Source organism: Erithacus rubecula, assembly GCF_903797595.1.
Source record: "Erithacus rubecula genome assembly, chromosome: 17".
Taxonomy (NCBI): domain Eukaryota; kingdom Metazoa; phylum Chordata; class Aves; order Passeriformes; family Muscicapidae; genus Erithacus; species Erithacus rubecula.
In genome coordinates this window covers 7827316-7854558 of record NC_136669.1, presented here as the reverse complement: position 1 = coordinate 7854558, position 27243 = coordinate 7827316, and the positions used below count along the sequence as shown (strand labels likewise).

The 27243-nt window shown below is 53.5% G+C and overlaps 1 protein-coding gene across 1 annotated transcript in view; it reads left to right on the top strand.

The window, feature by feature from the left end:
• The window catches only part of PKD1 (polycystin 1, transient receptor potential channel interacting), a 74250-nt gene that overhangs the window by 35953 nt on the left and 11054 nt on the right, over nucleotides 1-27243 (top strand). Inside the window, 24 exon segments of the mRNA XM_079321186.1 lie at nucleotides 1786-2000; nucleotides 2870-2895; nucleotides 2901-2981; nucleotides 3059-3182; nucleotides 4025-4302; nucleotides 4819-5514; nucleotides 6498-6629; nucleotides 8049-8224; nucleotides 8576-8709; nucleotides 9260-12882; nucleotides 13822-13968; nucleotides 15311-15454; nucleotides 16312-16591; nucleotides 17974-18190; nucleotides 18600-18750; nucleotides 19180-19332; nucleotides 21769-21913; nucleotides 22735-23337; nucleotides 23768-23924; nucleotides 24193-24445; nucleotides 24935-25130; nucleotides 25685-25855; nucleotides 26669-26812; nucleotides 27002-27212. Coding sequence (XP_079177312.1) covers nucleotides 1786-2000; nucleotides 2870-2895; nucleotides 2901-2981; nucleotides 3059-3182; nucleotides 4025-4302; nucleotides 4819-5514; nucleotides 6498-6629; nucleotides 8049-8224; nucleotides 8576-8709; nucleotides 9260-12882; nucleotides 13822-13968; nucleotides 15311-15454; nucleotides 16312-16591; nucleotides 17974-18190; nucleotides 18600-18750; nucleotides 19180-19332; nucleotides 21769-21913; nucleotides 22735-23337; nucleotides 23768-23924; nucleotides 24193-24445; nucleotides 24935-25130; nucleotides 25685-25855; nucleotides 26669-26812; nucleotides 27002-27212 — 8457 coding nt within the window.

Sequence of the window (27243 nt, the reverse complement as noted above, 5' to 3'; positions counted from 1 at the left end):
GCTTCCCATAGTTCCTTGTGGGAAGATGGCAGAAGCAGAAGCTGTTTCCCTTTAGGGCACTGAGCAGGTCTTCTGTCCTTTGCTGCTGGTGTGGGATGGATCTCCAGGAGCAGCATGTGCTGAGCTGGTCCCTGCAGAGGATGGGACCATCCAGGGGTCACTTTCTGGGCAGCACAGGGAGCCCTTCCAAGCCTCCCCAGGCTCATTCTGCTCCTCCTGCCCCAGCAAGGCATCTCAGTCCTTCCTCAGAGGCAGAGATCTCACATCTTGCTTCAAGAAAGGGTGTTCAGAGTCCTCCTGTTCCCCCTGAAGTGGAATGAGCTGGGCAGTGGGGAAGGGTGGGAGCCAGCCAGCAACTTGTCTTTTAGTTATTCCTTTCTTTCTTACTTTTTTATATTTTTTTCCTAATGACTTGCAGTTAGATCATAGCTGGAATTAGAAAAGGAAAATCTCCACTGAGTTTTCCTGATGGCAGCAGGCAGGCTGTTTCCTACCCTGCTCTCCCTAATTCCCTGCCAGTGGTTCAGGAGCAGAACACAGCCCTTATTTATTTTTTAATCTCATTTGCAGTGAAAACTACTGATTCATGGAACAAGTTATTTTTGTCATCATTTTTCAGCATGACCTCATGAATCATTTCATCTGGCATGAGCCTGGGGGTGGAGAGGCACCAGTTACCACCAGTTATCTTCCCAGTCTGCTCTGCAGAGCCGTGGTACCACCCTGGGAGCACACTGGGGCGTGGCAGGATTGATGCTCACCTGCAGGAGGGAGCGTGGAGAAGGGGCTGAGAGCTTGGGAGGGTGCAGGATGTTAATATGGAGAAGCTAATGGAAGTTGATGTGGAACAAATGCCTCCCTTGCTGCTGGGTTCCATTAGAAACAGCTCTGCAGGCTCTTTGTGGCTGTGAGGGACCTCTCAGCACTTCCCACCAGGATCTCTGCTGGGATTCAGCCAGTTTCCAAATGGGGCAGGGACATTTCATCTCCTAAAAGGATCCTGGCAGTCTCCTGGGTGTGTGGAGTTCAGCTGCCTGCAGTGCTCCAGCCTCTACCTGTCCCCTCTGGCTGCTGCTTTTCCATGGGGGCTCAGGAGCTCATCATCTCCAGGAGCTGCATCCAGGAGAACTCCCAGACCTGGCACTTGAACTTTAATCCTGCACTGGTACCAGTCCCACCTGCCCTGGAGAACTGGCTGGTGGTAAATCCCACAGGTCTGCCCAGAAAAAGCACAACTTTTCTAAGGGATTCAGCTTTCCCAGACAGTTCTGTGTGACCAGATCATTCCTCATGACTCAAAACAGGCTTGGCAGAGTCTGGGAGGGTTGTTTGGTGACAGAGTGCTCTGCTCAGAAAGGGACGAGGCTCAAATCAGCCTGGTCACAAAATCATGCAATGGTTTGGGTTGGGAGGGATCTTAAAACTCATCCAGTTCCACCCCTTGCCATGGCAGGGACACCTTGCACTATCCCAGGTTATGTCCAACCTGGTCTTGGACACTTCCAGGGATCCAGGGCAGCCACAGCTTCTCTGGGCACCCTGTGCTAGGGCCTCCCCACCTGAGGTTCTGATGGTAGAATGAATACTGAAACCCTTCAGTAATTAAAAGTCTCCATGAAATGCAGCCCATGTCATCTTGCTGGAGCTGCTGTTATTATTTTTAGGGAGAACCATAGATGGCAACTGTCCCAACTCTTTCTAATACTCATGATTTCCTGAAATCCCCCTCCCCCTTTCTTTCTTATTTTTTTTTTTTTAATAATTAACTTTTTTTTTTTTTTCCAGGAGCCTTGATGTCTGGATTGGATTCAACGATTTTGCAAGCTCTGGAGCACAGCAGAGAGGGGAAGGATTTAATCTGGAGAGCTGTCAGAACTGGCTGCCAGGAGAGCCCCATCCCTCCAACGCTGACCACTGTGTGCGGATGGGCCCCACGGGCCAGTGCAACACCGACCTGTGCATGGCCAAGCACAGCTATGTCTGCGAGTACAAGCCACAAGGTGGGCTCTGCTTGCCCTGCTGCCTCCCAGGGGGGCAGGTGTCCCCTCACTGGCACTGCTGTGGGAAAAGAGGGATGCATGCAAAGCATCACCACAAAACGCAGCAATATTCCCAAACCCAACTTCAGCCTGCAAGGAAGAGTTTGGTTAACTCAAATCTTTGCCATGAGCAGAAGGGAGACAGAGGCAAAGCACTGGAAATAAGCTTTTCACTCTTATTTGAGCAATCTCTGCTGCTGCCAGGATCTGGGGCTGTGGTGCTACCTTGGTGTCCTTCAATGTGTATTTATGTGTATTTTGGGAGATGTTAGGGTGGCTCAAAAATTGATGAGGTGAGGTGTGATGTGCTGTGCGGGTTTGTGGTTATTCAGCTTTCCATATCTTCCACACTGGTCTAGGAAGTAAGAAAGAGAAGTAGAATGGACATGAAACAGGGGATATTTGTGTGAGAAGGAAAAGCCATGGCCAAAGAGGGCACTGGCCTGGTCAGAGGGGCAGCAGCAGCTGCCCAGTCCCCAGAGAGCCACCAGTGTTTGCCACCAGCTGGTTGTGGCCACATTTCCCAAGTAGTCCAAGGGCATAAGGAGGGTGAGAAGGTGCACTTTTTGCTCAGAAATTCCAAGCAAATCATTAATTGTTGGGAGGGAGAGTTACTTGCACACTTCCTAGAACATTGCAGATGGAAATGTTATTTGTGCTGCATGAGAAAGAAATCAAGACACCTGTAAGGGGAAGGAAGGTACAGGATTATGGAGCTGCTGCTCTCCTGAGTGGTCCAAGCCCTGCTGCTGGTTCACAGGCTGGAGGGAATGGCCTCAGGTGCTGCTGAGTCTCAGGGGCTCTGTTCCAATATTTCCTTTGTCAAACAGGAGTTCTCCTAAACGCTGAAAACTTCTTTGAGGGGACGCTGAGTTGGGCGCGCACGGGGCCGTGAGGAACGTGAGCGAGGCTGAGCTGGCAGATCCGTGGCAGGCTGAGGAGGTGAGGGGGTTTGCTGCTGCTGCTGCTGCCAGGGAGCCCTGGGGACACAGGCAGTGAGAGCTGTGTGTGTTCTGCAGGTGCTGGAGTTCCCAGAGCTGCCCTTCAGGCACCAGGGGTTCCTCACTGCCCTGGAGTTTGTGACACAGGAGCTGCACCAGCCCGTCCAAGCCAGGTTCCAGGTGTACAGACTGATGGATGGAGGTGAGACTTCTCCTCAATGCCTGTGGGGTTGCTGGGTTGGCCTTGTGGCCCGTCTGGTCCTCTGACCCTTAAAGGCTCAGAGGTTTGGTTCTGTTTTTTGAGGAGATCAAAATGCAGGATCTACAGCCTTGGAGAACTAGTTATCCTGGAGAAAATAACAGAGGGAGAAACCTCTCTCAATGCATGAGAATGTCAGTGTGAGTACCATGTGGAGAAGCTCATTAATCTTCTGAGCTGTACTTTTTACTTTGTGAAGACACATGTCAAATGGGAATGTGTTCTGGTCCATCTGGCCCCACGGGTTAACAAGGAAGAACATTTTCCTAAGCCCATTTCTTCCTGATGGATGAGATAATCTAAAGAGCCTTTTATTCCTTGTACAACAGCTCAACAGTCACAGTTTTGGCAACAATTAATTCTGCAGCAGAATGTTTGTTGTAGCCGCGGGGTTGGCTGGTTACAAAAGAATCTTTTTTGACACTGACAAGCTGATACTTTGACATGGAAACATTAACTTCAGAAAAGTTGCTTAATGTGTTTTCAATGTCAAGGCCAGCTCTTGCTTTCACTTGGACTCGCTTTTGCTGGAGCACAGATGCTTTCAGAGTGCAAATTGGTACGTTTCTCACTGGAAAAGAGACAACTTTGGGCTTAATGATCGTGGTGGATTTTTCCAGTAAAACAGAACATTTATGTAGCAGCAGGATGTGCTGCAGTTGCAGCATTTACTAAGAGTGGAGCCATCAGCAGAGTGGAAAAAATGGCGAATTTGGAGCAGAGAAGTGCATTAGTAGTGTTACTCGCCAGAGTGGTGATCACTGATTTCTCTTTCACTTCTTCAGACTACCAGGAGGAAAACAATGCTACAGAACCATTCCCCAGTGCCCAGGATGATGGGAACTGGACGCTGCTGGAATGTCCTCCTGGTTTCCAGTGGTGTCCTTTGACAAATTTGTGCTCACCCCACAACAACTGCTGCAATGGGACCGAGTGTGCCAACAACTCCTTTGGCAGCAGCCCTGCCCCTGGGTCCCTGCAGCCCAACCACAGCCAGCCCAGCTATGAGCTCCTCAAGGAGTTCCTCTTCATGGTACCAGCTGGCCCCTCTTCCCAGTATCAGGTCAGTGTTTAGTGCTGTAACCAGTGAGTGGGTGGGGCAGTTTCCTCCTGGGGGGTTTTGAGTAGGTTTGGGTTGTTCCCATATGGCAGATGAAGGCACTGGAGTCCATTGGAATGAAAGGATGTGCCCAGTGTCACGCAGGCCATGGGATCCCTGCAGTCCCTGTTCCTGGGGTGCTGGGAGGTGTCCCTAGCCATGGCAGGGGGGTGAAACAGGATGAGCTTTATGGTCTCTTCCCACCCAAACCATTTCATGTTTCCATGAGAAGGCTGTGCAGATTCCATGGGCTATTCCCATGGCACTAACGAAGTGGAGATGGTGCATAAAGCTGATTTCTCTGTTGGGACGTGATTCACAGAGGGTGCAGTGGTGAAAGTCTCCTGGAGCTGTGTTGGCATCTGCACCTTTTCTCTAGGTTCCTACCTGGCAGGAAATCCAGCATTTTGCCCTGGCAGGAGCTGGGTACTGATTGCTCTTAATGTGAGGCATTAATCCCAAATCCTCTCCTCTCTGCAGGTCTCATTCAGAGAAGAAAACATCTTTGTCAGGGCTGGGGACGTTTTCAGCATCCAGCACAACGCAGGACCAGGCTCGTTCCTCCAGTGCCACTCCAGTGCCACCTCCCTGGTCAGCAGGAGCTCCCCTGAGTGGGCCCAGGGGACAAGCAGCACGGTGTGCTCGGTGCGGGTGCGCTACGCCGAGGAGCAGCAGGTGCCAGTGCTCAGCCCCCACAACGCGGGGCTGGAGCAGCCTGGGCTCTACAGCGTCCGAGCCAGCGTGGCCAACGGGCTCTTCAGTGCCAACCTGTCCTGCAGCTTCCGTCTGGCGTCCCCCGTGTCCGGCCTGCGCGTCATCCACCCCGCCCCCCAGGGCTCCAGGGTCTACCTGCCCACCAACCACACCTCCCTGCTGCTCAAGCTGTCCTCGGGGGTCAACGCCACGGCCCGCTGGCTGGGGCACAACCACAGCGTGCCCTTCGTGGCCACCTGTCCGGCTGCCCTGGCCCAGCTGTGTGCCAGGGAGAACAACGACACCTGGTTTGCTGTGGTGCAGCTGGGCAGCCTGGGGGAGGGTGTCAGCACCCACGTGCTGGTTGCAGAGAACTCGGTGAGCTCGCAGAACATCACGGTCACGGTGAAGGTGGAGGAGCCCATCCGAGGGCTGAGGGCCACCCCCGACCCCGAGAGCAGAGTCCTGCTGAACACACGGGTGGTGAGTGTTTGCTGCTGCTCTGAGCCCGTCCCTGTGGGTTGAGCCCTTTTCCTGTAGCTGGCAGGGTGTGTTTGCCCTGGGGGCAGTGGGGCAGGGGAGCTCTGCTTGCTGCTAAGCTGCCAGGCTGTGCTGCCCGCACTGGTGCTCTCCAGCAGGAAGGCAGCTCAGCTGCACGGCCCCCCTGCACCCCCTGAGGTCCTGGGAGGGAACACTGCCTGTCCAGTTCCCCAGGACCCCAAAGGCATTAGAAAAGGCTAGTGTTTGCCTTGTTTTGCCTTGTCCATGTTCCTTAAGGTGTTTAGATTTGCTCTGCTAAATCCTTACGTCAGCTGGCTGAAGCTGTAGGGATGTTTCACCCCTCCGAGTCTTGGAGTTCCTCTGGTGTTTGCAGTCTTGTTTTTTCCAGTCCCCCATTCCCAGAGTTACAGCCCTGGGAAGCTGCTCAATAACTGCCCCAAATGCTCTGTACAAGCTCTGGCTGCTTCTGGCAGATCCTGTGCCTGCACCTCTTGGTCTCACCCTTCCTGCTGCCACAGGCTGCTCAGGAGGCACTGTTGGAGTGAGGAGGGAGCTGCCCTGTCCAACCCCTTCAGTCTTTGGGTCAGGCACCATCCCTGGACGAGGATCAGAGGATCAGCTTACAGGTGTAGCTAAAGCCAGGCTGTTACTGCAAAGATTTCAGAAAGTTTTTTAGAAAGCAAGAGGGACCTGATCACAAGAGCAGAGTGCTGGGCTATGGGAGCAGGGAGTGTGGGGTCTGCTCCCAGCTCTGCTGGGGATTTATGGAGTCAGGGTCAGCATTTCTCCATCAGCAGCAGAGCCACAGGTGATCTGTCACCTCTGTGCCATGCTCTGAGGGCACTGCAGGTGTGGGAACCTCCCAGTCTGGCTCTGCTCCCTCTCCAGTTCAGCTGGAGATGTCCTGGGAAGTGCTGGGCATGCTTTTCTCTTGCACTAGTGTGAAATGTTCTCGTGCCTTTCAGAGCTACATCCCTGTGATGGAGGCTGGGTCAGATGTGACTTTCCGATGGACAGTAGATGATAAGCCATCTTTCACTTTTTACAATGTTGTCTTCAACGTTATCTACCAAAGCCCAGCTGTGTACAAGCTTTCGGTAAGCCAAGGCCTTTCCCATGACACCATCTCACCCCTGGGTTTCCATCTCATCCCACATACTCATCAGGAAAAGCAGCAGGGAGGGAAGGCAGAGTTGAGTTGAGGTTTTCACTGTGCTCGTCTGCTGTTTCTCACTAAGCTGCTCTTGCAAATGCAGATAGTTTCTTCTATTCTTACACTGCTGTGCTGTGTTCCTTCTCTTTGCTTTCTCCTCTTTTCTCCAAGTTCCCCTTTCTGTTAATGGGGTGTCTGTGTTTCCCCCTCCTCCCCAGCAGGAATTAGCAGGGAGCCCCAGCTCTGGCTGGCAGGAAATCTGGATTCAGAACTGGCAGAGGCAGGATGCATCATAAGACTTCCACAGGCAGGACAAACCTTCTCCCATGAGCTCCTGTGTTCTCTGTCCTGTTCTCTTTCTCCTGGTGCAGACTGGAATGCTGGGTTCTGTCATGGCCCCTGAAGGATGGAGCAGAGTCTGGGCCAGGGGAGCTGTCTGTTGTGGAACAGGAGTTGATCTCTGGCCAGAACATCTTTGTGTGTCCTGCCCTGCAGAGTCTTCTCAGCCCCAATCTGCTGGATCTGCTCTCAGGGTGACTCCTGAGCAGACACCAGCCCAGCCCCAAGGCCATGCTCGCACTAATTTGCTTGGTGCAGCACTAATTTGCTGGGTGCAGCACTAATTTGCTGGGTGAAGCACTGTGCTGAGGGCCTGGGCTGCTTTCACTTGCAGAGCTGCCAAGGTGCCATTAGCCTGGGGGGCTCTGGGCTCAGTGCAGCACATCCACACAACACAGACACAAGCTGCTCTTACCTGCTGGGGTAGGAGTGTCTGTTCCAGGGGGTTTGAAGGACCCTTCTGCCAGCAGCTCAGCTCTCTGCAGGTGAGAAGGTGAAGATGCTCTGTCAGTGTTACATGCCTAGAAAATCGTGAGGATTCTGCTCTACTTCTGTTGTGTCTCTTCAGTCTCTTGTGTCCCTTTCCTTCCTCTGCCCAGCCTTGCTCTCCCTCTCTGTACCCACCACACCGGGATCCTGAAGCTGCACTTGATGTGTGTTTGGTTTTATGAGCCTCTCCCATCCCTGCTCAGTGCTTGAAGCCACTTTGCTGCCACTCTCCTGAGGAAATTGGGTGGCTCTTGTCCCCTTGGTAGCAGCAGGTGCCTGCAGGGCACATTGGAGCAGGCAAAGGGGCAGCTGGCAAGTTCTGAGCCAGAGGAGCCTCAGTATGAGAAGCTCCTCTCCTTGTCCTCTTGCTGTAGTCTCAGCCCTTCCTTGGACTGGCTGTAGTGATGAACATGTGGCCACTCTGTCTGCTCTGCCCTGCTCACCTGCCTGGTGCTGCTTCTTCAGTCCAGCAAAGCCCCACTCTGAGGGCAGCAAGGGGAGCCCAAACCCATTTTTGTCCCATTGTCCTTCCCAGCTTACCGCCTCCAACCACGTCAGCAACTTCACAGTCAACTACAACGTGACAGTGGAGATGATGAACAGGATGAGGAACCTGAGTGTGGTGGGTGCCCTGCCTGTGCTGCCCCAGAACAGCAGCGTGGAGTTCAGCGCCAGGGTGCACGTGGACTCGGCTGTGGAGGCTCTGTTCCTGTGAGTCCTTTGCTATTTGCCCAAAATTAGGATATTTCTGTGCACATCTTACCTTGTCTGCACAGTTTCTCTTCCCTGGGCCAGCTCTGCTGCTGTTTAGTTAGTATGAAATACCTGTGTATGGGAGTCAGTCACACACCTGTAATACAGGCTGAAATCCTTTTTATTTGAAGCATTAAAACTCTCCTTTATTTTGGGTTCTTCCTCTTCTTACCAGTGCTGTGCTCCTCTCTGCACAGCTGCTGCTTTGATACTTGGCATTCTGCTTACCATTTGTTTTTGGAGAACCCAGCCCTGACCTGCAAGACAAGCCTGTTGTGCAGTGTAACATGGTGGTGTCTGTTTCTCCAGGTGGGATTTTGGAGATGGTGTCCAGGAGACATACCTGTTCAAACCTCCCTACAACAAGTCTTTCCTTGTTCCTGATCCCAATGTCCATGAGGTTGTCATTGAGCACAATGTTTCACACATCTACCAAGACCCAGGTATGCTCAACAAGGTTCTTTGGAGAAGAAGTGGCTCAGGCATTTTTGGTACAAGGGGTGTACAAGTTATCTTCCAAAAACCCAGGGCTTGGAAATCATTGCCTGATTCCTGAGCAAACAGCTGGACTGACTGGAAGTGAAATGTCCAGCAGTTGCCATCCTCTCTAACTCTGTTTCTCAGGGAAGTTTGGCCACGCTGTAAGAAGCAGGTCCACCACACTCGACCCCTTTTTGGGCAGTCTCAGCAGAAGGACAAGGGGCAGGCGAGCACTGGTCTGGCATGAGCAGCAGGAAGGGTGTGTTCTATGCCTGAGCAGGAAGGAAGTCTTTTCTCTCTACCCATTGGACTGGCTCCTTTCTTGGTGTTTGGTCCCCATACATACAACCTGGTGTAATTCCTGCTGTTCCTGGGCTGAAGCAGGGCATCCCAGAGTATGCACAGCACAGGAGCAGAGTGTCCCCTGCAGCCCCTGTCACCCCACCACAGCACTCAGAAGCTGTTGACAGGCATGTCCTCACCCTGCCCTTGTTCTGCTCTCTCTCAATGCAGGAGAATATGCCCTGATGGTTGTTGTGTCCAACCAGTATGAGAACCTCACCCACCTGAGCCCAGTGCATGTCCACAGTTGCCTGATTGACGTGAAGGTGGAGGCAGAGGAGGATGTTCTGGTCGTGGGCCGGCCGGTCACCTTCCGAGCCACTCCTGTGCCGTCCCAGTACGGCGTCGTGTACATCTGGGACTTTGGGGACAGCTCCTCGCTGCTCACAGATACCCAGCCCACAGTGACCTACAGCTACCCCCACAGAGGGGTGTACAACGTCACTGTGACCGCCAACAACACCGTGAGCAGCGTGGAGACCGTGGAGAGCTACCAGGTGTTTGAGGAGATAACGGGGCTGCGCGTGTCCGCCCCCGAGGCCGCGGAGCAGGGAGCAGCCGTCACCATCAACGCCTCCGTGCAGACTGGGGACAGCATCAGCTGGACATTTGACATGGGGGATGGGACAGTGCTCAGGAGGCAGGTGCCGGTGGTGGAACACGTGTACGTAAAGGACATCAACTGCACCGTGAACGTGACAGCTGTGAATCCTGTGAACTCTGTCTCCCAGGCGGTTTCTGTCCGGATATTTGTGCTGGAAGTACTCAAAATAGAACCCACTTCTTGCATCCTGGAGCACCCAGACGTGCAGCTCACTGCCTACGTGACGGGGAATCCTGAGGAGTACATCTTTGACTGGACTTTTGGAGATGGCTCGTCCAATGTCACCATCAGCGGGGACCCTGTGGTGATGCACAACTTCACCCGGAGCGGGACGTTCCCGCTCTCCCTGACTCTCTCCAGCAGCTTTAACAAGGCTCACTATTTCACAACTGTCTGTGTGGAGCCAGAGATCCTCAATGTCACCCTCGTCCCGTCCAAGCACTTTTTGAGGCTTGGGGAAGAGACCTCCTTCCAGGTCAGTGCCCTGCCTCCCTACCAGTACCGCTACCGCTGGGATTTTGGCAACAACGAGTCCACCAGGTCGAGTGGGACTGAGGTGACCTACACCTACAAGAACACAGGGGTCTTCCTGGTCACAGTGACCGTCTCCAACAATGTCTCTTTCAACAACGACACGGCCTTTGTGGAGGTCCAGGAGCCGGTTGGGGTAGCAAAGATTGAGTATAACGGGACAGATGTTCTGGAGCTGAACCAGATCTACTTGTTTTCTGCCAGCATGAATGGAACCAAAGTGAGTTTTTGCTGGGACTTTGGGGATGGCACAGTCCAACCTGGGCAAGTGGCCACCCACTCCTACAACAGCACAGGCCACTACAGCATTACAGTGATGGGGCAGAACGACGTGAGCTCCAACGAGACCATCATCGACATCACGGTGAAACGGCGGCTCCTCGGCCTGACGGTCAATGCCAGCAGGACCGTGGTGCCACTGAACGGGTCGGTGAGCTTTGTGGCCACGCTGGTGGCTGGCACTGCCATCCGCTACTCGTGGATCCTCTGCGATCGCTGCACTCCCATCCAAGGCTCCTCCACCATTTCCTACACCTTCCGCTCCGTGGGCACCTTCAACGTCATCGTGACGGCCGAGAACAAGATCAGCTCGCTGCAGGACAGCATCTACGTCTACGTCCTGGAGCAGATCGAGGGCCTGCAGGTGGCCAGCACTGACCTGGTGGAGGACATGTATTTCCCAACTAACAAAACACTCCATTTGCAGGCCGTGGTGAGAGAGGGCACAAACATCTCCTACAGCTGGGTGGTCCAGCGGGATGGCAATGCTGTGCAGACCTTCACTGGGAAAACCTTCCCTCTGAGCATCCTGGAAGCTGGGAACTATACTGTCTACCTGAAGGCCACCAACATGCTGGGCTGTGCCACTGCTAACAGGACACTGGAGTTCATTGAAAGCCTTGGTGTCCTAAAGCCCTATGCCTTCCCCAACCCAGCTGCTATTAATGCCTCTGTGAACATAAGTGCCACCATAACCAGTGGCACTGGTGTCACGTACGTGTGGTACCTGGAGGATGGCTTCTCTCCTGTCACCTCTGAACCCTTTATTATACACTCCTTCCAAAGCCCTGGGGTGATTGAGGTCATCGTCGGAGCAGAAAACAAGTTGAATTCAACCAATGCCACTGTTTCTGTCTGTGTGGAGGAGGTCATCGAGGGGCTGAGCATAGGGACAGCAGAGCTGGACTGTAGGTACGTGTCCTCAGGCTCCACAGTGGTCTTTGAGGGAGAGTTGCAGAGGGGGACTGAAGTGACCTGGCTGTGGCAGGTGCCAAATGGCACACTGAGTGGCCAGTCCGTGGCAGTCACGTTCCCCACAGCAGGGTTGTACACCGTCCATCTGAACGCATCCAACCACATCAGCTGGGCTCTGGCCAGCAGGAACATCTCTGTGCTGGACAGGATTCAAGGTCTGGAAGTTGTCGCCAGCAAGAAGGTGGTGGCACCAGGGGAGCAGGTCACCTTTGAGATCAGGATGCTGTCGGGTACCTCTGTGAGTTACCTGGTGAGCATTAGTGGGGACTACTCCGTGGTGCTCAATGGCTCCAGGTACAGCCACGAGTTCTCCAAGAGCGGCGATTACCTGGTGACTGTGACCGTGCAGAACCAGATCAGCATCGCCCACGCCCAGGTGCTCATCTCTGTGCTGGAGCCCATCCAGGAGGTCAGGCTGCTGAACTGCTGTGAGCAGGGCATTGCCACGGGCACGGAGAAGAGCTTCAGTGCCCGCGTGGGCAGCGGCTCCCGCGTGTCCTTCTCCTGGCAGTTCTGCCTGTGGAAGGAGCGAGGCCGTGCCGTGGTTGCTGCCTCAGGAGACAGCGTTTCCTATGCTCCAGAAGCTGCAGGGCTGCTGGAGATCCACCTCACTGCCTTCAATGACTTGGGAAGTGTCAACATCACCAGAACCATGCAGGTGCAGGACCCCATAGTCGAGGTGTTCCTTAGTGCCACCAATGCCTTTGTCAACAGGACGGCGCTGTTCGAAGCCGTGGTGGTGCCCAGCAGCAGGAGCGTTGAGTTCTTGTGGAGCTTTGGGGATGGCTCTTCCACTCAAACCACCAGGGTTGCAGTGGCCAACTATTCTTACCTGAACCCTGGCGATTACCTGGTGGAGGTGAACGCCACCAATCTCATCAGCTTCTTCATAGCCCAGGTCACTGTCACTGTCAAAGTCCTGGAGTGCGAGGAGCCCGAGGTGGAGCTGGCCCTGCCACCCCAGGTGGTTATGAAGAGATCCCAGAGGAACTACCTGGAGGCACAGATTGACCTCCGAGGGTGCATCAAGTACCAGACAGAGCACCTGTGGGAGATCTACCGAGCACCCAGCTGCATGAACTTGGATGATTCCAGCAGGATCTGGCTGCCCAACGTCGACGTGAACAGGCCCCAGCTGGTTATCCCCAAGCTCGGCCTGGAAGTTGGGAGCTATTGTTTCATGTTTATTGTCTCCTTTGGAGACACCCCGCTGTCCAAAAGCATCTTTGCCAATGTGACTGTGATCCCCAGCAAGCTGGTCCCAATCATCGATGGGGGGTCCTACCGTGTCTGGTCCAACACTCAGGACTTAATCTTGGATGGGGAGAAATCCTATGACCCCAACTTGGATGATGGGGAACAGACCCCGCTGTTGTACGAGTGGTCCTGCACATCCTCCTCCAAGGTAAGAGCAGCCTTGCACAGCCAGAGGGACCATCTGGGAGCTCCAGCTCCACCACAAACATGTTCAGGGTGAAATGGTGTCGAGGGAGGCTTTTGTGAGCATCTTTAACAGAGCTGCTCTACAAGGAGGGTTGCAAAGGTTCAGTTCCAGCTCAGGATGATGGTACAGAAATTGGTGTGGGGTGTGGTGCAGTGCAGTGTTCCTGGGCAAGGCAGGAGGGCTGGCTCTGGAATGGGGCATGGGCATTGCTGCTTGTCTGGCACTCTGGTTACTGGTGTCAGTGCTGCTGCTTCTATGCACTGAGGGTGTTATGGAGCTGCTGATACAGCCTGAGAGCTCAGGGCTCTGCTCCCTCTCCCATGAACAATTAAATGTCTCTAATGCCATCAGGGGACAAAGTTAGACTTTGGAGAGGTCAAGTGACCACAACTTGTGGTCACTGTTCTCACATGCTGAAGTGATCTGGCCCTACACTGATGGAAGGGCAAGGGAGAACTGAAATTCTGATGGAAATCCACCTCAGCAGCATTTTTGATTGAATGTGTAATTCTTCTGCTTGTACAGTGTCATATTTTCTAGCTTTGTCTCAAAACAGCAAATGTGAAACGTGTGGGGATTGGACCTTTTGGTTTAATGTGTGCTTTTCGTGTTGCTTGGTAATGTTTATTGGGCATTTAATGAAGAATTAATTGCTGTAAACTACAAATTTGAAACTCAGATGAAATACAGGAGTATTCCAGCTACTGTTTACTAACCTGAAGAGTAGGATAATGTATTTTATTGTCTGCACACACCCTGTTTGTCCCACCCCAGTGGTGGCACTGCACAGCAAGGTCTGTGACAGTGACTCTGTGTGGACCTGAATGTTTTGGCTGTGGACTAACCCGATGTGCACCCATACCAAGGAGGGTTTGAAAGTTCTTTTCTCCTTGCAAGCAGAGCTCGGCTGCAGGGTGCTCTCTGAATTTCAGTGCCAAGGAAGGAATTGTCACAATTTCCAAAGCTCTGTTAGAGGCAGATGTGGAGTACACGTTCGACCTCACCATCAGGAAGGAGGGGATGAGTCCCGAGGCCACCAACCAAACCGTACGTACCCGTCACAGCTGGCACCTTCTCTGCTTGGCACTGCCACCTCTGAGCAGTCAGGGGATGCTTGGGTTGGAAGGACCTTAAAGCCCATCCAGTGCCACCCGTGCCGTGGCAGGGACACCTTCCACTGTCCAGGCTGCTCTAAGCCTTGTCCTACCTGGCCTTGGCTCACCACCCTTCCAGGGAAGAATTAGTCCCTTTTCCCATGGAAATTTCTATAAGAGAAAGGAAACGTCCTTTCCCACTCTTTAGCAGGCTTCACATGCCACAGGCTTTTCCCTTGTTTTACCCAGAGATCTTCCAGGGCTCATTTTTACTGTCAACATCTCCTCTCTTCTCACCTTCCAAGTTGTTTTAGGGGGGGATTTTGTCAGTGCTCGTTGTTTGTGTCCCACGGATCCCAACGCCGAGCGCACCCGCTCGGTTCATGTCAGGAACATCCATCGTGGTGCAGTTGGCAATGGGAGATGGACTCAGGCTGGAAGTGGAAACTCTTACAGCCTGGGTTTGAAACCAGAGCTGCAGGATGAAAAGGAAAAAAATGAAATTGATGGTCTTTCAAGGACATTCCGTACTATCTGGTTTCCATGCAGGAGCACAAAACAATGCTTCCAGTGTAGCAGGAAATCTGCAAATACTGCTGGGATGGATGGGGCTCCAGCACAGTCCTGGGGAATATTTATCCCCTTTTAAGAGTCTGCCATGTTAAACAATGTCTTCATTACTGTCTTGAATTCATAACACTCATTATGCCAGGGCAGAGGGCTCAGTCCAGTGCTGGACAAGCCCACTTCCTCAGGGATTAAAGGAATTTAGGCAGAATTTAGGGAGTCAGAGTTCAATTGCTGTTATGTCTGAGCCACCCGTGCCTCTGGAGCTGAGTGAGTGCTCTGCCAGGAAGGTGTGGTGCATGTCTGGAGATGTGCACTTAGATTCCAGCTGAAAGCCTGGAACAATGTGCTGCTCCTTGGAAAAGGTGATTCTTCTGTTCCCACCTGGCAGCACAAGCAAGGGTTTGCTGGCAATTCAGCACCAGGGACCAGAGGGACATTTCAGAAGTCATTTATGGTGTTAAAAAGTGTAAATAAATCAATCCAGAATGATTTAGATCAGCCCAGCTTGGCATTGGATGGCTCTTGCAAGCCACTGGCAGAACTGGGCGGTGTAAGAGATGCAGCTTAAATGTGACCCCAAATCCTTTGGGAATCCCTTCCTGCTGTTCCTTAGCACAGACTGGGCTGGTGCAGAGCAATTCCTCCCTGCAGCACTAGATGTGTCCTTACCTGTTATGTGTCTGTTTTGGTGTCAGACCTTCTGATGGAGCCTCTTGCCTCCCCAGGTGTTCATCAAGAGGGGAGGAGTCCCCATCGTGTCCCTGGAGTGTGTTTCCTGCAAGGCTCAGTCTGTCTACGAGGTCAGCAAGAGCTCCTATGTGTACCTGGAGGGCACCTGCCAGAACTGTCACAATGACTCCAAGCATGGGGTAAAGTCACAAGGCTTTGCTTCCCTTTTGGGGGGCTTTGGGAGAAGGGGGAGGCAGAGGGATGGAAAGGGCAAGAGAAGTGAAGTCCTGGCCCTAAATTGCCATAGAGACAAGGAGGGGAAGCAATCCCTGGCCACAAGCAGTGGCAGGTGGGTCTGGCTGAGTCCTTGTGGGGTCATTTCTAAGCCAAATCCAGGAGTGACCAGGTCTTTGCACACAAAAGCCACTTTTTTTTTCCTTGGAAGAGATCTTTTTTCTCCCTGCTGGTTGGCATTTTGCCCATTATTCTGATGGTTCAAGCAGAGGTGGTTCAGTCTCTCCTCTTGTGCCCTCCTCTAATTCCAGCTTCCACTGTGGAGTGAAGCAGGTCTCAGAACTCTAAGTCCTGTTGCTCCCAGCAAGCCCAGCATGTCCTTGCCTGGCATTTTCTGTCTGGTTATCTCACTGTTTCTCCTGTTATCACAACTGTAGGTTTGTGCTATTAACAGTAACCACCCAGGCCATGTTCAGCTTGAAGCACATAAAACACAGTATCCCGTGGAGACTCCACCAGTCCTTCATTTATTTCCTGTGTTTTGTACTCTGTATTATGAAATATTCTGTTGGAGGGTGATGTAATCCCAGAAACTAAAGTAGATCTCACAGTGGAAATATTCCCACCAGACATTTTGGAAAGGTTCCAGTTCTTGTTGCTGTAGCACACAAGACTAAAGCTGAATTATCAACTGCAAATTTGGCAGACGCTCCCACTAGAAATCTGTTACTTTTTATAAAAGACTCAATCTGAAAACATTTTAAGGACATAACTTCAGCTTTAAACCAAAGCTCTCATGTCTGTCCCCTGTCCATCCCTGCAGAGGTGGGCAGCTCACAGCTTTAAGAACGAGTCCCTCATCCTGGACAAAACAACCACGTCCACCGGTGACACGGGGATGAACCTGGTGCTGAGGCAAGGAGCCCTGAGGGATGGTGAGGGCTACACCTTCACCCTGCACATCACAGACCCCACCACAGGGGAGGAGGGCTTTGCCTCCATCGACCTGCTGCCCAACCAGCCCCCCGTGGGGGGGTCCTGCAGCCTGTCCCAGAAGGGACCCCTCAGGGCGCTGCTGACCAAGGTGCACTTCGAGTGTACAGGTGAGAGCCCCCTGCTCCTCATTGCCAGCAGATGTTCACCCAAAACTCCCATTCCTGGCCTGGGCTGGGCTCAGCAGTGCTTTGGACCATGAGCAGCTTTGTGTGCCCGAGCTGTGAAGCTCTCAAACAGCTGGGCAGGCAGCTGGAAAATTCCTAACTCACATGGGTGAATGGTGATATCCAGGCCGGGCCAGTTCTTGTGGAAGGGACTGGGTATTTCAGTGCAGGAAAAAGAAGATGGTGCCCAAAAGTGAGTCACAGTATGTGGCAAGAATCAAAAGACAAAGTAGTGGGGCTGTCTCTGCTGTGTGGGCTGGATGTTCCCACCAGAGCCACCTTCCCAACCAGCTGCAGAGACAGCAGCAGTGAGCCCAGCTTTGGAAAAGTGGCCTGGCTGATGTCCCATAGCCTTGGGCCAAGGACTAAGTGCCTCTGGAAAGCAGATTTCCTCAAATGATCCGTGGTAGAGATTAGAGCTGTTTATGCACAGTGCTGGGAAGCCACGCTGGGAGGGGATGAACCCTGCTGCTTCCAGGGGGCTGGGCACCAAACTGGGGGAGCAGCAGAAACCTGTTCAAGGTGATGTGGTTGCAACTTTGGTATGTTTTGACCTATCTAGAACAATGCTGGGATCAATTCCTCTTTGGAATGGTGGGAATTTCAGCTCTTAGTGATTGTTTTTAAGCTGAAGTGATGGACACAGGACACAGTGGCAGTGTCAGCAACTTCAGCAGGGCTCACTGGCAAACACACAGTGATTTTCCCAACTGCCCAGCTCCCATGAAACTCCTCATAATTCCTGGGAGCTCCAAGGAAGCCTTTGTGCAGGTTTCATCCCAGACCCAGTTGTTCCTGAGATGCTGAGCTGCCAGAGGGCTGAGCCTGTCTAAAGTCAGGCCTTGCAGGGCTTCTACAGAAGCTTTTGTCAGTGCTATTCCCAGTCCCAGCAGTGTTACTCCCCCTTTTTATTTTGATAATGAATTTTTCATAATCCCTTTAAATGTCATGAAAGCCAAATACCTAAGGAGAAACTCATAAAGATCTCAAAAATTCAGAGAGAACCAAGGCACCCATCCAGCCTGACAGAGCTGTCCTCATTCTGGGGACAGAGCTGTCCTCATTCTGGGGACAACCTGCCAGAGCAGGGAGCCCTTGCTGGGACAGCACCAAGAGCAGATGAATCCTGGAATAATTTGGGTTGGAAGTGTCTTTAAAAACCAAGGACACCTCCCACTTCTCCAGGCTGCTCCAAAGCCCATCTGTGCCACAGGGCTGAGCAGGATGGACTCCCCAAGGGGAGGGAAGGGGCAGTGCCATCTCCTTTGGGGTGCTGTCTGCAGCTCCCCCTGGCCCTGTCAGAGCGTGCTGGGCTTCCCCTGCAGGCTGGAGGGACACGGAGGACGAGGAGGGGCCGCTGGTGTACATGCTGCTGGCCTCGCGCCGCCGGCCCGGCCACTTCCACGAGTTCTGCGTCTACAAGGGCAGCAGGGCCGAGCACGGCGCCTTCCTCCCGCCCGGCTTCCGCGAGAGCGGCTTCCAGGTGTCCGTGGCCGTGCTGGTGCAGGACCAGCTGGGAGCCACCGTGGTGGCTCTGAACAGGTAACAGGCTCCTGGCAGGCTGGGCTGTGCACGTGTCCGGCCCCAGCTCCCAAATCCCTGCAGTCGTGCTGATCCTGGGTGAAGGGGTGGCCTCCTGGAAGAGGAAGGAAAGGGAGGGGAGGGGAGGCAGATGTGCACACAGAGAGTTCCAGGCTTTGTGGGTCATTGCTTCCACAAGGCAATTTTCCCAGGAGTTAACTGCTTTCATGGAATTGTGGAATTGTTAAGTGGGAAAAGGCTCCTGGGATCGTGGAGTCGCAGGGCTGGGCCAGTGAGGAGCCAGGCTGCAGGTCCAGGGTGTTTCTCAGGCAAATGGGGCAAGTGCTGCTTTTTTGGGTCACCCACCTGCCTCCCCTCCTGTCTCTTCCCAGCCCAGTCTGCACCTCACCCAAATCCCTTTTCCTTGCAGCTCCATGGAAATCGGCCTCCCCGAGGGGTTCCCCAGCCTCTCCCACTGGCTCTACAACCAGACTGACACTGTGCTCCAGGGCTTGGTGAAACAAGGGGACCCTCAGCAGGTCATTGAGTACTCCCTGGCCCTCATCACCATCTTAAATGAGGTAACACAGCTCGTTCTGCCTAAGAGGGCCCTCCAGAAGTCCTTGCAATCACCATGAGAATTTTTGGGCCAGATTTTGTGCAGTGATCCTTATAGGCAGGGCTGGAATTGGGAACTGTATTCCTGCTTCTCTGCCCAGGAAGAGGATGATCCCCCTTAGCACAGGCACCCTGCTTAGCTGGATAAGGACTGCACTCCAGGTACTAGTTAGCTGCTGAGTGCCAGGCTGTTCAGATAATTGCTTGGAGAACAGAAGTGAAATTGAGGAAACCCAGCTCATTAGATCCCTCTGGGGAGAAGCAGAGGCAGTAGATGTGGAGTGCAGAGAACAGGTGACTCCAGCTCAGCTCAGCAGCCTCTGAGACTGCTCTTCACTCTGTTATTTTCACTCCAGCTCCCTCAACTCTTGCTGTTCTGTTTCCCACCCCAGTACGAGCGGTCCGTGCTGCTGGAGCCTGAGGCTGGGCAGGAATTCGAGCTCCGCACCTGGACTCGCAACAACATCACAGAGACCCTGAACTCTCTGAAGGTGAACACAGTGGATGACATCCAGCAGATCTCAGCTGCCCTGGCACAGTGCACGGTATGGCCCTGGCCCCACCCCTGAGCCTCCAGCTGCCCCTCAGTCCTTGCTGTGCTTGCCTGGCTCTCTCCACACACACAGAGGACAGGGCTCACTTGCTGGCATTGTCATTTCTGTGGTGATGTCCTGGGTGCTGCCAGCTCTGTGCTGCTCCTCTGGTGCCTGCCCTGGTGGGCAGCTGAAGGTGGAAGTTGCAGGAGAGGCCCCCACAGGATGGAGATTTGGAGAACCGTGGAATGGTTTGGGTTGGAAAGGATCTCATCCATTCCAGCCCCTGTGTGTTTAGGGACACCTTGCACCAATCCATGTGCTCCAATCCCCAATGTCCATCCTGGCCTTGGACACTTCCAAGGATCCAGGGGCAGCCACAGCTTCTCTGGGCACCCTGTTCCAGGGCCTCCCACCCTCACAGGGAAGAATTTCTTCCCAATATCCAATCTAATCTACCCTCTTTCAGCTTAAAGCTATTCCCCATTGTCCTGGCCCTCCATCTCTTGCCCCAAGTCGCTCTTCAGCTCTCCTGGAGCCCCATGAGGCACTGGAAAGGGCTCTAAGGTCTCAGAGGCTTCTCTTTCCCAGGCTGGACACCCCCATCTCTCCCAGAGCAGAGGGGCTCCAAAAACATTGGAATAAATTGCTGGGGGAGTCACAGGATCTGTGAGGACAGGCTGGGCTCCCATCAGGAGTAATACAAGTAGAGCTGCTTTGGGCCAGGGACCAGTGCCCAGATCTGATGCTCCTCCCAGCCCTGGTTCTGCCCTACAGGATGAGAAATCCCTCTCTGCTTTGCTGTGCTGCTGCCTGGCATCACTGTGGTCTCCCATTCCTGGTGCTGGGGCTGGTGTCTGGTGGATTTAGGAGGGAGGAGAGCCCAGTTACATAATGCACTTATGCTCTGGTGCTCAGCCAGGCTGCTCTAGCTCCTCCTCTCACCCTCCCTCATTTTTGCTTTGGGGGCTGCTCCGGTACCTTGGCCTTGGCTGTGCTTCCCCTGCAGCCAGGTCAGTGATGGGCAGGCACTGCATCCCACCCACAGAGTCCTGGTCTGCTCCCTTCCCTGCTTCTGAGCCTGCAAACCTCAAAAATCCCTTCTTTCTGTTCCCCTCTGCCTGGGGTTTGGGTTCAGCACATCCCATTCCATGCTGGACCAGTTGTTTCTGTCTCTCCCACCTCCTCCTGCCTCGTGACTTGATGTTGCTGTGGGAGCTTTGGTCTAGAAACAGAATTTTTATTCCATGGGAAAAGCTGACATTCCAGGATTACTTTCTGCTCTGGGCTGGAATGAAAATCTTAGGAAAACAGTACTCCACAATTTCCCAAGTGGCTGAGACAAGTGGAGTTCACACATTCCTTTCCTGCACAAGTGTCCATCAGAGCTGATAGATATTTGATTTTGCCTACAAGAGAGAGGAAAAATCAGAATTAGTTTCTCCTGGAGGGATAAAAAAAGAATTTTTGACTTCTTGATCAATTCTCCTCCCTAAGTAGGAGCTGCCCTTGAGTGGTTCCTGCCCATAACTCATTATCTTCCCCACCTCCCTGATTCCTCTCTCCCATCCACACAGTCTGTCCTGGCTTCTCAGAGCTTACAAATAAAGCAGAAAAGGGAGAATTCAAGACCTGCAGATGCTGTTTTGATTCTTCACCAAAACATATGGTGAATCATGGCTGAATCCTATGATGATTAAAAGAAAAAAGATGAATAAGAGCAAGGAACAGAGTTGTAACAGCTTCCATGTGTTGCCTCAGTCCCTCCCATGCAGCCCTGGAGAATGCAGGAAGCTCCAGGCCATGGCTAGAACATTCTGTTTCTTGGACACATCTGGGAGCAGAGGGAGGGACATCCATCATGTCTGAGTGACAGGATTCCTCCCACAGCCTTCAGGAGGATTTGGACACTGAAATGGATTCAGTTGGGTCTGAATCCTGCTTCCATTGGAGGTCATGGAGAGGATGGAGGGATCCCATCCAGCTCATCCTGGTTGGTTTCTGTGTGTGGTCCCAGAGGGGAGCTGTACCTGGTCCTTCTGAGTGCACACCAGGGAACAGGAATTTACAATCACAGAATCTTGGCTTGGGTTGGAAGGATCAGGTTGCTCCAAGCCCTGTCCAACCTGGCCTTGAACAATTCCAGGGATGGAGCAGCCACAGCTTCTCTGGGCAACAGTTTCCTCCCTTTATTCTTCTTCCCAACCCCAAAGCATCATCTGCCTGCCTGTACACTGGCACTTGGAATGTCATGGGAGGGAGATGGAAGAGTCTTGGAGACACCAACAGGTTGCTGGCTACTCTCAGTGTGAGCAGGGCAGGCTCTGTCCCCTCCCCAGGGCAGGACAGAGCACGGGGCACTTCCAGAGTGGAAAGGTGTCTCAGGACAGAGCCAGCTGGGCACTCCTTGGGGTGTTCCTGCTCTGTCACAGCCTGGTTCCTTTGCAGGTGGTGAGCAAGGAGCTGGTGTGCAAGTCCTGCCTGACAAGGACCCTGAACAAGCTGGAGACCATGATGACCATTCTGCAAGGGGAGACCACCCAGGGCACGGTGACACCAACCGGCATTGCCGACAACATCCTCAACATCACAGGTGAGCTCTGTCCTGGGGCTGGGACAGGAGCCAGGCCCAGGGGCAGGGGCAGCCTGAGGGGAGCTCCCAGGCTCCCTCCTCCTCTGCCATTTGGGTTTTGGCCCAAATTTTTAGGAAATTGCATCTGCCATTTGGAGTGTGGCATCCCAGCCCACTCTTGTCCCTGCACTTTTCCCAGGGCTGTCCTGGCTTTGGCAGCTGCTCTCTGCACATTTAAATCTGACAGTTGTTAATATAACTCATTAATACTCCTAATAGGCTCAGTAATACTCCTGAGGATTCTCTTTTTAGTAAACAGTGAGTAACAGCCATGGCTTCCAGATGCTTGTATTCCTGGTTGGAGTCCAAGGAGGCTGTCAAACCTCACTGGGGCATCTGGGAGCATTGTGTGGAAATTCCCCCCAGGTGACCTTGGGGGAAGCAGAGACACCTTCTGTGCACTCCTTGTTACCTCTGCACTCCTTTCTGAGTGTTGTGCACTTCATAGTGCAAAAGCTTAGGAACATATGTTTGTTTTATCCATTCCCTCCCTGTTTCTTGAGCTGTGGTTCTCTTCACTACACAGGAGGGAAATCAAGTGTGTTGTGATTAAGTATTCCTCACCAAACCTGGTAGATTAGAGAGTCTGCAGAAAGTGCTGACAGCTTTGCTTTTGGCTCTGGGCTATGAACTCTGCAGTGGGGAAGGTGATGTGCAGAGGAACAGTGAGAAGGCAGCAAGGCAAGCCTTGACTGACTGCTTTGGGAAGGTGTCAGGTGTTCTCCTGGCTGGAGCACTTATCTAGGCTATTTACCACTTCCTCTTCATTTCTCTCCTGCCAGGTGACCTAATCCACCTTGTCAATGCAGTTTCACAAGAATCCAAGCCCCAGGAGCTGCTTGCTGATTCCCACAATTTGCTGCTGGCTCCCAAAGCCTACAACCTGTCTTCCAGCCTGATGAGAATCCTCATGAAATCCCGGGTGCTGAATGAAGAGCCCCTCGAGCTGGTGGGAGGAGAAATTAAGGCCACAGGCAAGAGGTCTGACCCCTTTAACTTGCTCTGCTATGAAAACACACCAAACTGCCAGTTCTCCATCCCCCAGGCCTTCAACTCCACCCTTTCCAACCTGACTGATGTCATCCAAGTCATGTTCCAGGTGGACTCCAATCCTTTCCCTTTTGGGTACATCAGCAACTACACTGTGTCCACCAAGGTGGCCTCCATGGAGTTCCAGACACACAATGGGGTGCAGATCCCCATCGGGAGCCTGGACTCTGAAAAAGCCATCACTGTCATGATCTCTAACAGCACAGAGCCCGAAAATCTCGTGGCTGGCACCGAGGTCATTGAGCCAAGAACCTCTGTGAACCTGATTGTGGTCATGGAGAGCAACAACAGGGAAGCAGGACTGCACTTCCAGCTCACCTACAGAGTCCTCAGTGGTAGGGCAGACAAATCCATCTCTTTGCTAGTCCTTCCTGTGGGAGAGGAGGGCTGGGTATGAGGGAGGATGATGTGGGAAGGGATGCTGGGTGTTCCACGCTGCATGGTTGAGGTTCTGGCTGTACTGGACAATCTCCATGCCCAGTGTTATCCTTGCTTGGGGATTCTGGCCCTGAGAAGCCTTTTGCTTTTCCCAGCCCTTCTGTTGAGCCTCATCAGTCCTGGCAGGCTTTATCCAGTCCCTTTCCCAGGCTGGCCCAATGGTTTCCAGTGCTCAGGGATCCTCTGAGGAGCAGAGTGCACAATCTGGAGAAGCATCTCCCACAACTCACTGCATTCCTTTTTCCCTGAGCCCCAGTGCTGGCAGCAGACCTGTGGCAGAGTCTCCCAAGGATTTTTAACCCTTTCTGTTCCTTCCCCTCTCCAAAGAGCATTACCTGGCCAGTGAGCCCGAGCCCTTCATCATGGCCTATCTCCATCATGAGCCTGAGCCCAATGAGCACAACTGCTCTGCCTCCAAGAGAATCAGCCTGGATGTCCTGGCTGGAAGTGACCACAAGCTCTACACCTTCTTCACTTCACCCAGGTAAGAGAATCCTCCCTGGTAGTCCCTGTCAGCCCCAGTCTGTGCTGTGGATGCATGTGAGGGCTGCTCAGGTTGTCTGGGGAGCCCCTGAGTATCTGCACAGCCCAAAGGGTGTAAATTACCCCACATTCATTGGGCTTCTCCTCCTTTTTGAGTGCATCCCTGCCCCTGTGGCTGGAAGCTTCCCCTGAGCACACCTCCAGCAGAATGGGGCTGGTGTCCCTTCAGGAGGGCAGGGAGTCACCTCCTTGCTCTTTCCCTTCTCCAGAACAGATGACCCCATCCAGAAATTCTACCTGAACATCACCAACCACTTCAGCTGGTCGGCAGTGGAGGTGACCCTGGGGCTGTACACGTCCCTGTGCCAGTACTTCAGTGAGCAGGAGAAGCGCTGGAAGACAGAAGGAATTGTCCCTCTGGAGGAGACCAGGCCAGACCAGGCTGTGTGCTTGACCCAGCACCTCACAGCCTTTGGGGCCAGCCTGTTTGTGCCCCCAAACTCTGTCCAGTTCATCTTTCCCGTGAGTACAACAAAGCAGAGGCTGTCACACACAGAATGGGTTGTTGTCACCTGGAGCAAAGCCATAGGTTCCTCTTGGCTTCATGTCCAAGCTGGCAGCATGACAGGCATCTGGGAGCTTTTGGGAGGGGCAGATAGGCACAGCTCAGGGGAAGCTGTGTCCCCTGGTTGGGAATCCTGGCTGCAAACAGACCTTTGCAGATGGCTTTAGTCCCTGGCCTGGACACCTTGCACTGTGTTCCGCTCTTAGAGAGATGCCAAAGGTTCCTCCAGCTGTCACCCAGCACTGTTTGATCCCAGGGAGTCTCACCTGCCAGCTGCTCTCTGCTTCCCAGGGCCATCCAGCTCTGCCTCTCTGTGTCCCCTGTGATGTGAGCAGGAGCAGGGAGCTCACAGCCGGCTCTGTGGGGCTGTGAGCGGCCAGGAAGGAGGCAGGGAATGGGAGCAGGATCCTCCTGGGGCTGCCTTTCAGCTCTTCTCTCCTCTCCAGGCTCCAGGCCCAGGGCTGAACTACATCGTGCTGCTGACATGTGCTGTGTGCTTTGTCACCTACTCGGTGGCGGCGCTGATCGTGCACAAGCTGGACGTGATCGACGTGAGCCGCGTGGGGGTGATCCCCTTCTGCGGCAAGAACGGCCTCTACAAATACGAGATCCTGGTCAAAACGGGCTGGGGCAGAGGGTCAGGTGAGCCCCGAGCCTGGAGCACAGGGGGGCACCTCAGCACGTCCCGCTCTGAGTGCTCCCTGCATTCAGCTCCAATCCAGGGCTCCCCACAGCATTCCCAGGTTTTATTGTGGGATGATGGGGTGGGTTGAGAGAATGGTTTGGGTTGGAAGGTTTCTCAAAAACCTTTTGGGTCCAAACTCCTGATGTGGGCAGGGACACCTTTCACTAGCCCAGGCTATTCCACCACTGGCTGTCATGGTGGGACAAGCAATTGCTGCTGGAAGGAACCATCCAAGAGAGAAATTCCCCCATCCCTCCTTCCCTGACTGGGCTGTGGTTGCAGAGGCAGAGATTGTTCCTCGCTTCTGAGCCTTTCCTGCCCTGTGGAGATGGATGCTGCTGCTGCCCTCCAGGACCCATCACTTTATTCTGAATCTTTCCCAGCAGCAGACAGGCACAAAGTTCGGCTATTCTTCAGGGGCTGGGTCTGTAGCTAGAACTGTCCCAGGCAGGGCTGGGGAGCAGCTGCACCCCAGGTGAGCATCCCTGAGGGAGCCCCTTCCCTTCTGCAGGTACCACAGCCCATGTGGGCATCGCCCTCTACGGGGTGGACAACAAAAGTGGCCACAGACACCTGGATGGGGACAACGCCTTCCACCGCAACAGCCTGGACGTGTTCCAGATCGCCACGGAGCGCAGCCTGGGCAGCATCTGGCGCATCCGCATCTGGCACGACAACAAAGGTGGGACATGCAGGGGCACAGCCCCAGCCTGGGCTGGGGCAGCTGGCTCCTAGTGAGCCACTGCCTCGGGCTGTCAGGAAAATGAATCCACAAGCGCCAGAGGTTTATGTCAAAAAAGGAGACAGAGGAGTCCTTTTGCTTTATTTGAATAAGGGAGAGGCCATGGGGCATTCCTCTGGGATCTCTCGCATTTCTGGAGGATGTAGCCTCCTTTTTATCCCAGTTTCCCTGCCACATTTCCCTCTGTCTTGGTTGTTCCATTGGCTGAGGTACTTGAGAGTATAGACTTTCCAAACACCTGACACCTAAGATTCCCCTCTAATGTACAACCCTCCCTTTTAATTTTTAATTCTTACAGAATTTATGATTTTTCCCCCATGGTTTCTTTCATCTTTTAATATCCAGTTTCATTTATCAGCAAACTTACAGTTTGTTTGTAAAGGCAAATATATTTTTCCCATTCATCTATCAGCGGAATCCTTCCCATTGTTTCTTTCATCTCTCAATGCTGGTTTTATCTACCAGCAGACTCACAGCTTGTTTGTAAAGACAAATCCCTCATTCCTCTCAGGAGGGACATGGAGTCTCCCTCACAGACTGGCCAGGTCTGACACAGAGGATGCAATTGTGACCATGAATGTCACCTCTGGGTGACCTGGCTGTGCCACGCTCCCCTCATGGGTTCTGTGCAGTGCCCATTGGTGACAATTGTGTCACTGTCCCACTGACAGTGCTCATGTGGCCCCCTCAGCCTTGGGGGCTCACACAGGGAATGTGTGCTATGAAATAATTGCTTTGTCCGCCCCTGTTCAGGCCTGAGCCCCTCGTGGTACCTGCAGCACGTCATCGTGCGGGACCTGCAGAGCAGCAAGAGTTATTTCTTCTTGGTGAACGACTGGCTGTCGGTGGAGAGTGAGGACAACGATGGCCTGGTGGAGAGGGAGGTGTTTGCTGCCAGTGAGTGCCCCACATCCCCTGGGTCTTTCTCAGCCCTGCTCCCTCCTTTTCTCCAGGCTGAGCCCCTTTCCCAGCTCCCTCAGCTGCTCCTGGTGCTCCAGGCCACCTTGGAGTTCCAGGGACAGATGTGGCCAGCTCAGCCATGTCCCCAGAGCGCTGCAGCTCCCTGAGTGTGTCACTTTGTCCCAGGTGAGAGCGAGCTGAGGAGCTTCTGGCGGATCTTCGTGGCGGAGCTGCAGCGCGGGTTCTTCGAGAAGCACGTGTGGCTGTCACTGTGGGACCGCCCGCCCCGCTCGCGCTTCACCCGCGTGCAGAGAGCCACCTGCTGCTGCCTGCTCATCTTCCTCTTCCTCTGCGCCAACGCCGTCTGGTACGGCGCCGTGGGCAGCGTGCACCTCAGGTGTGTGATGGGCAGAGTGCACCTCAGGTGT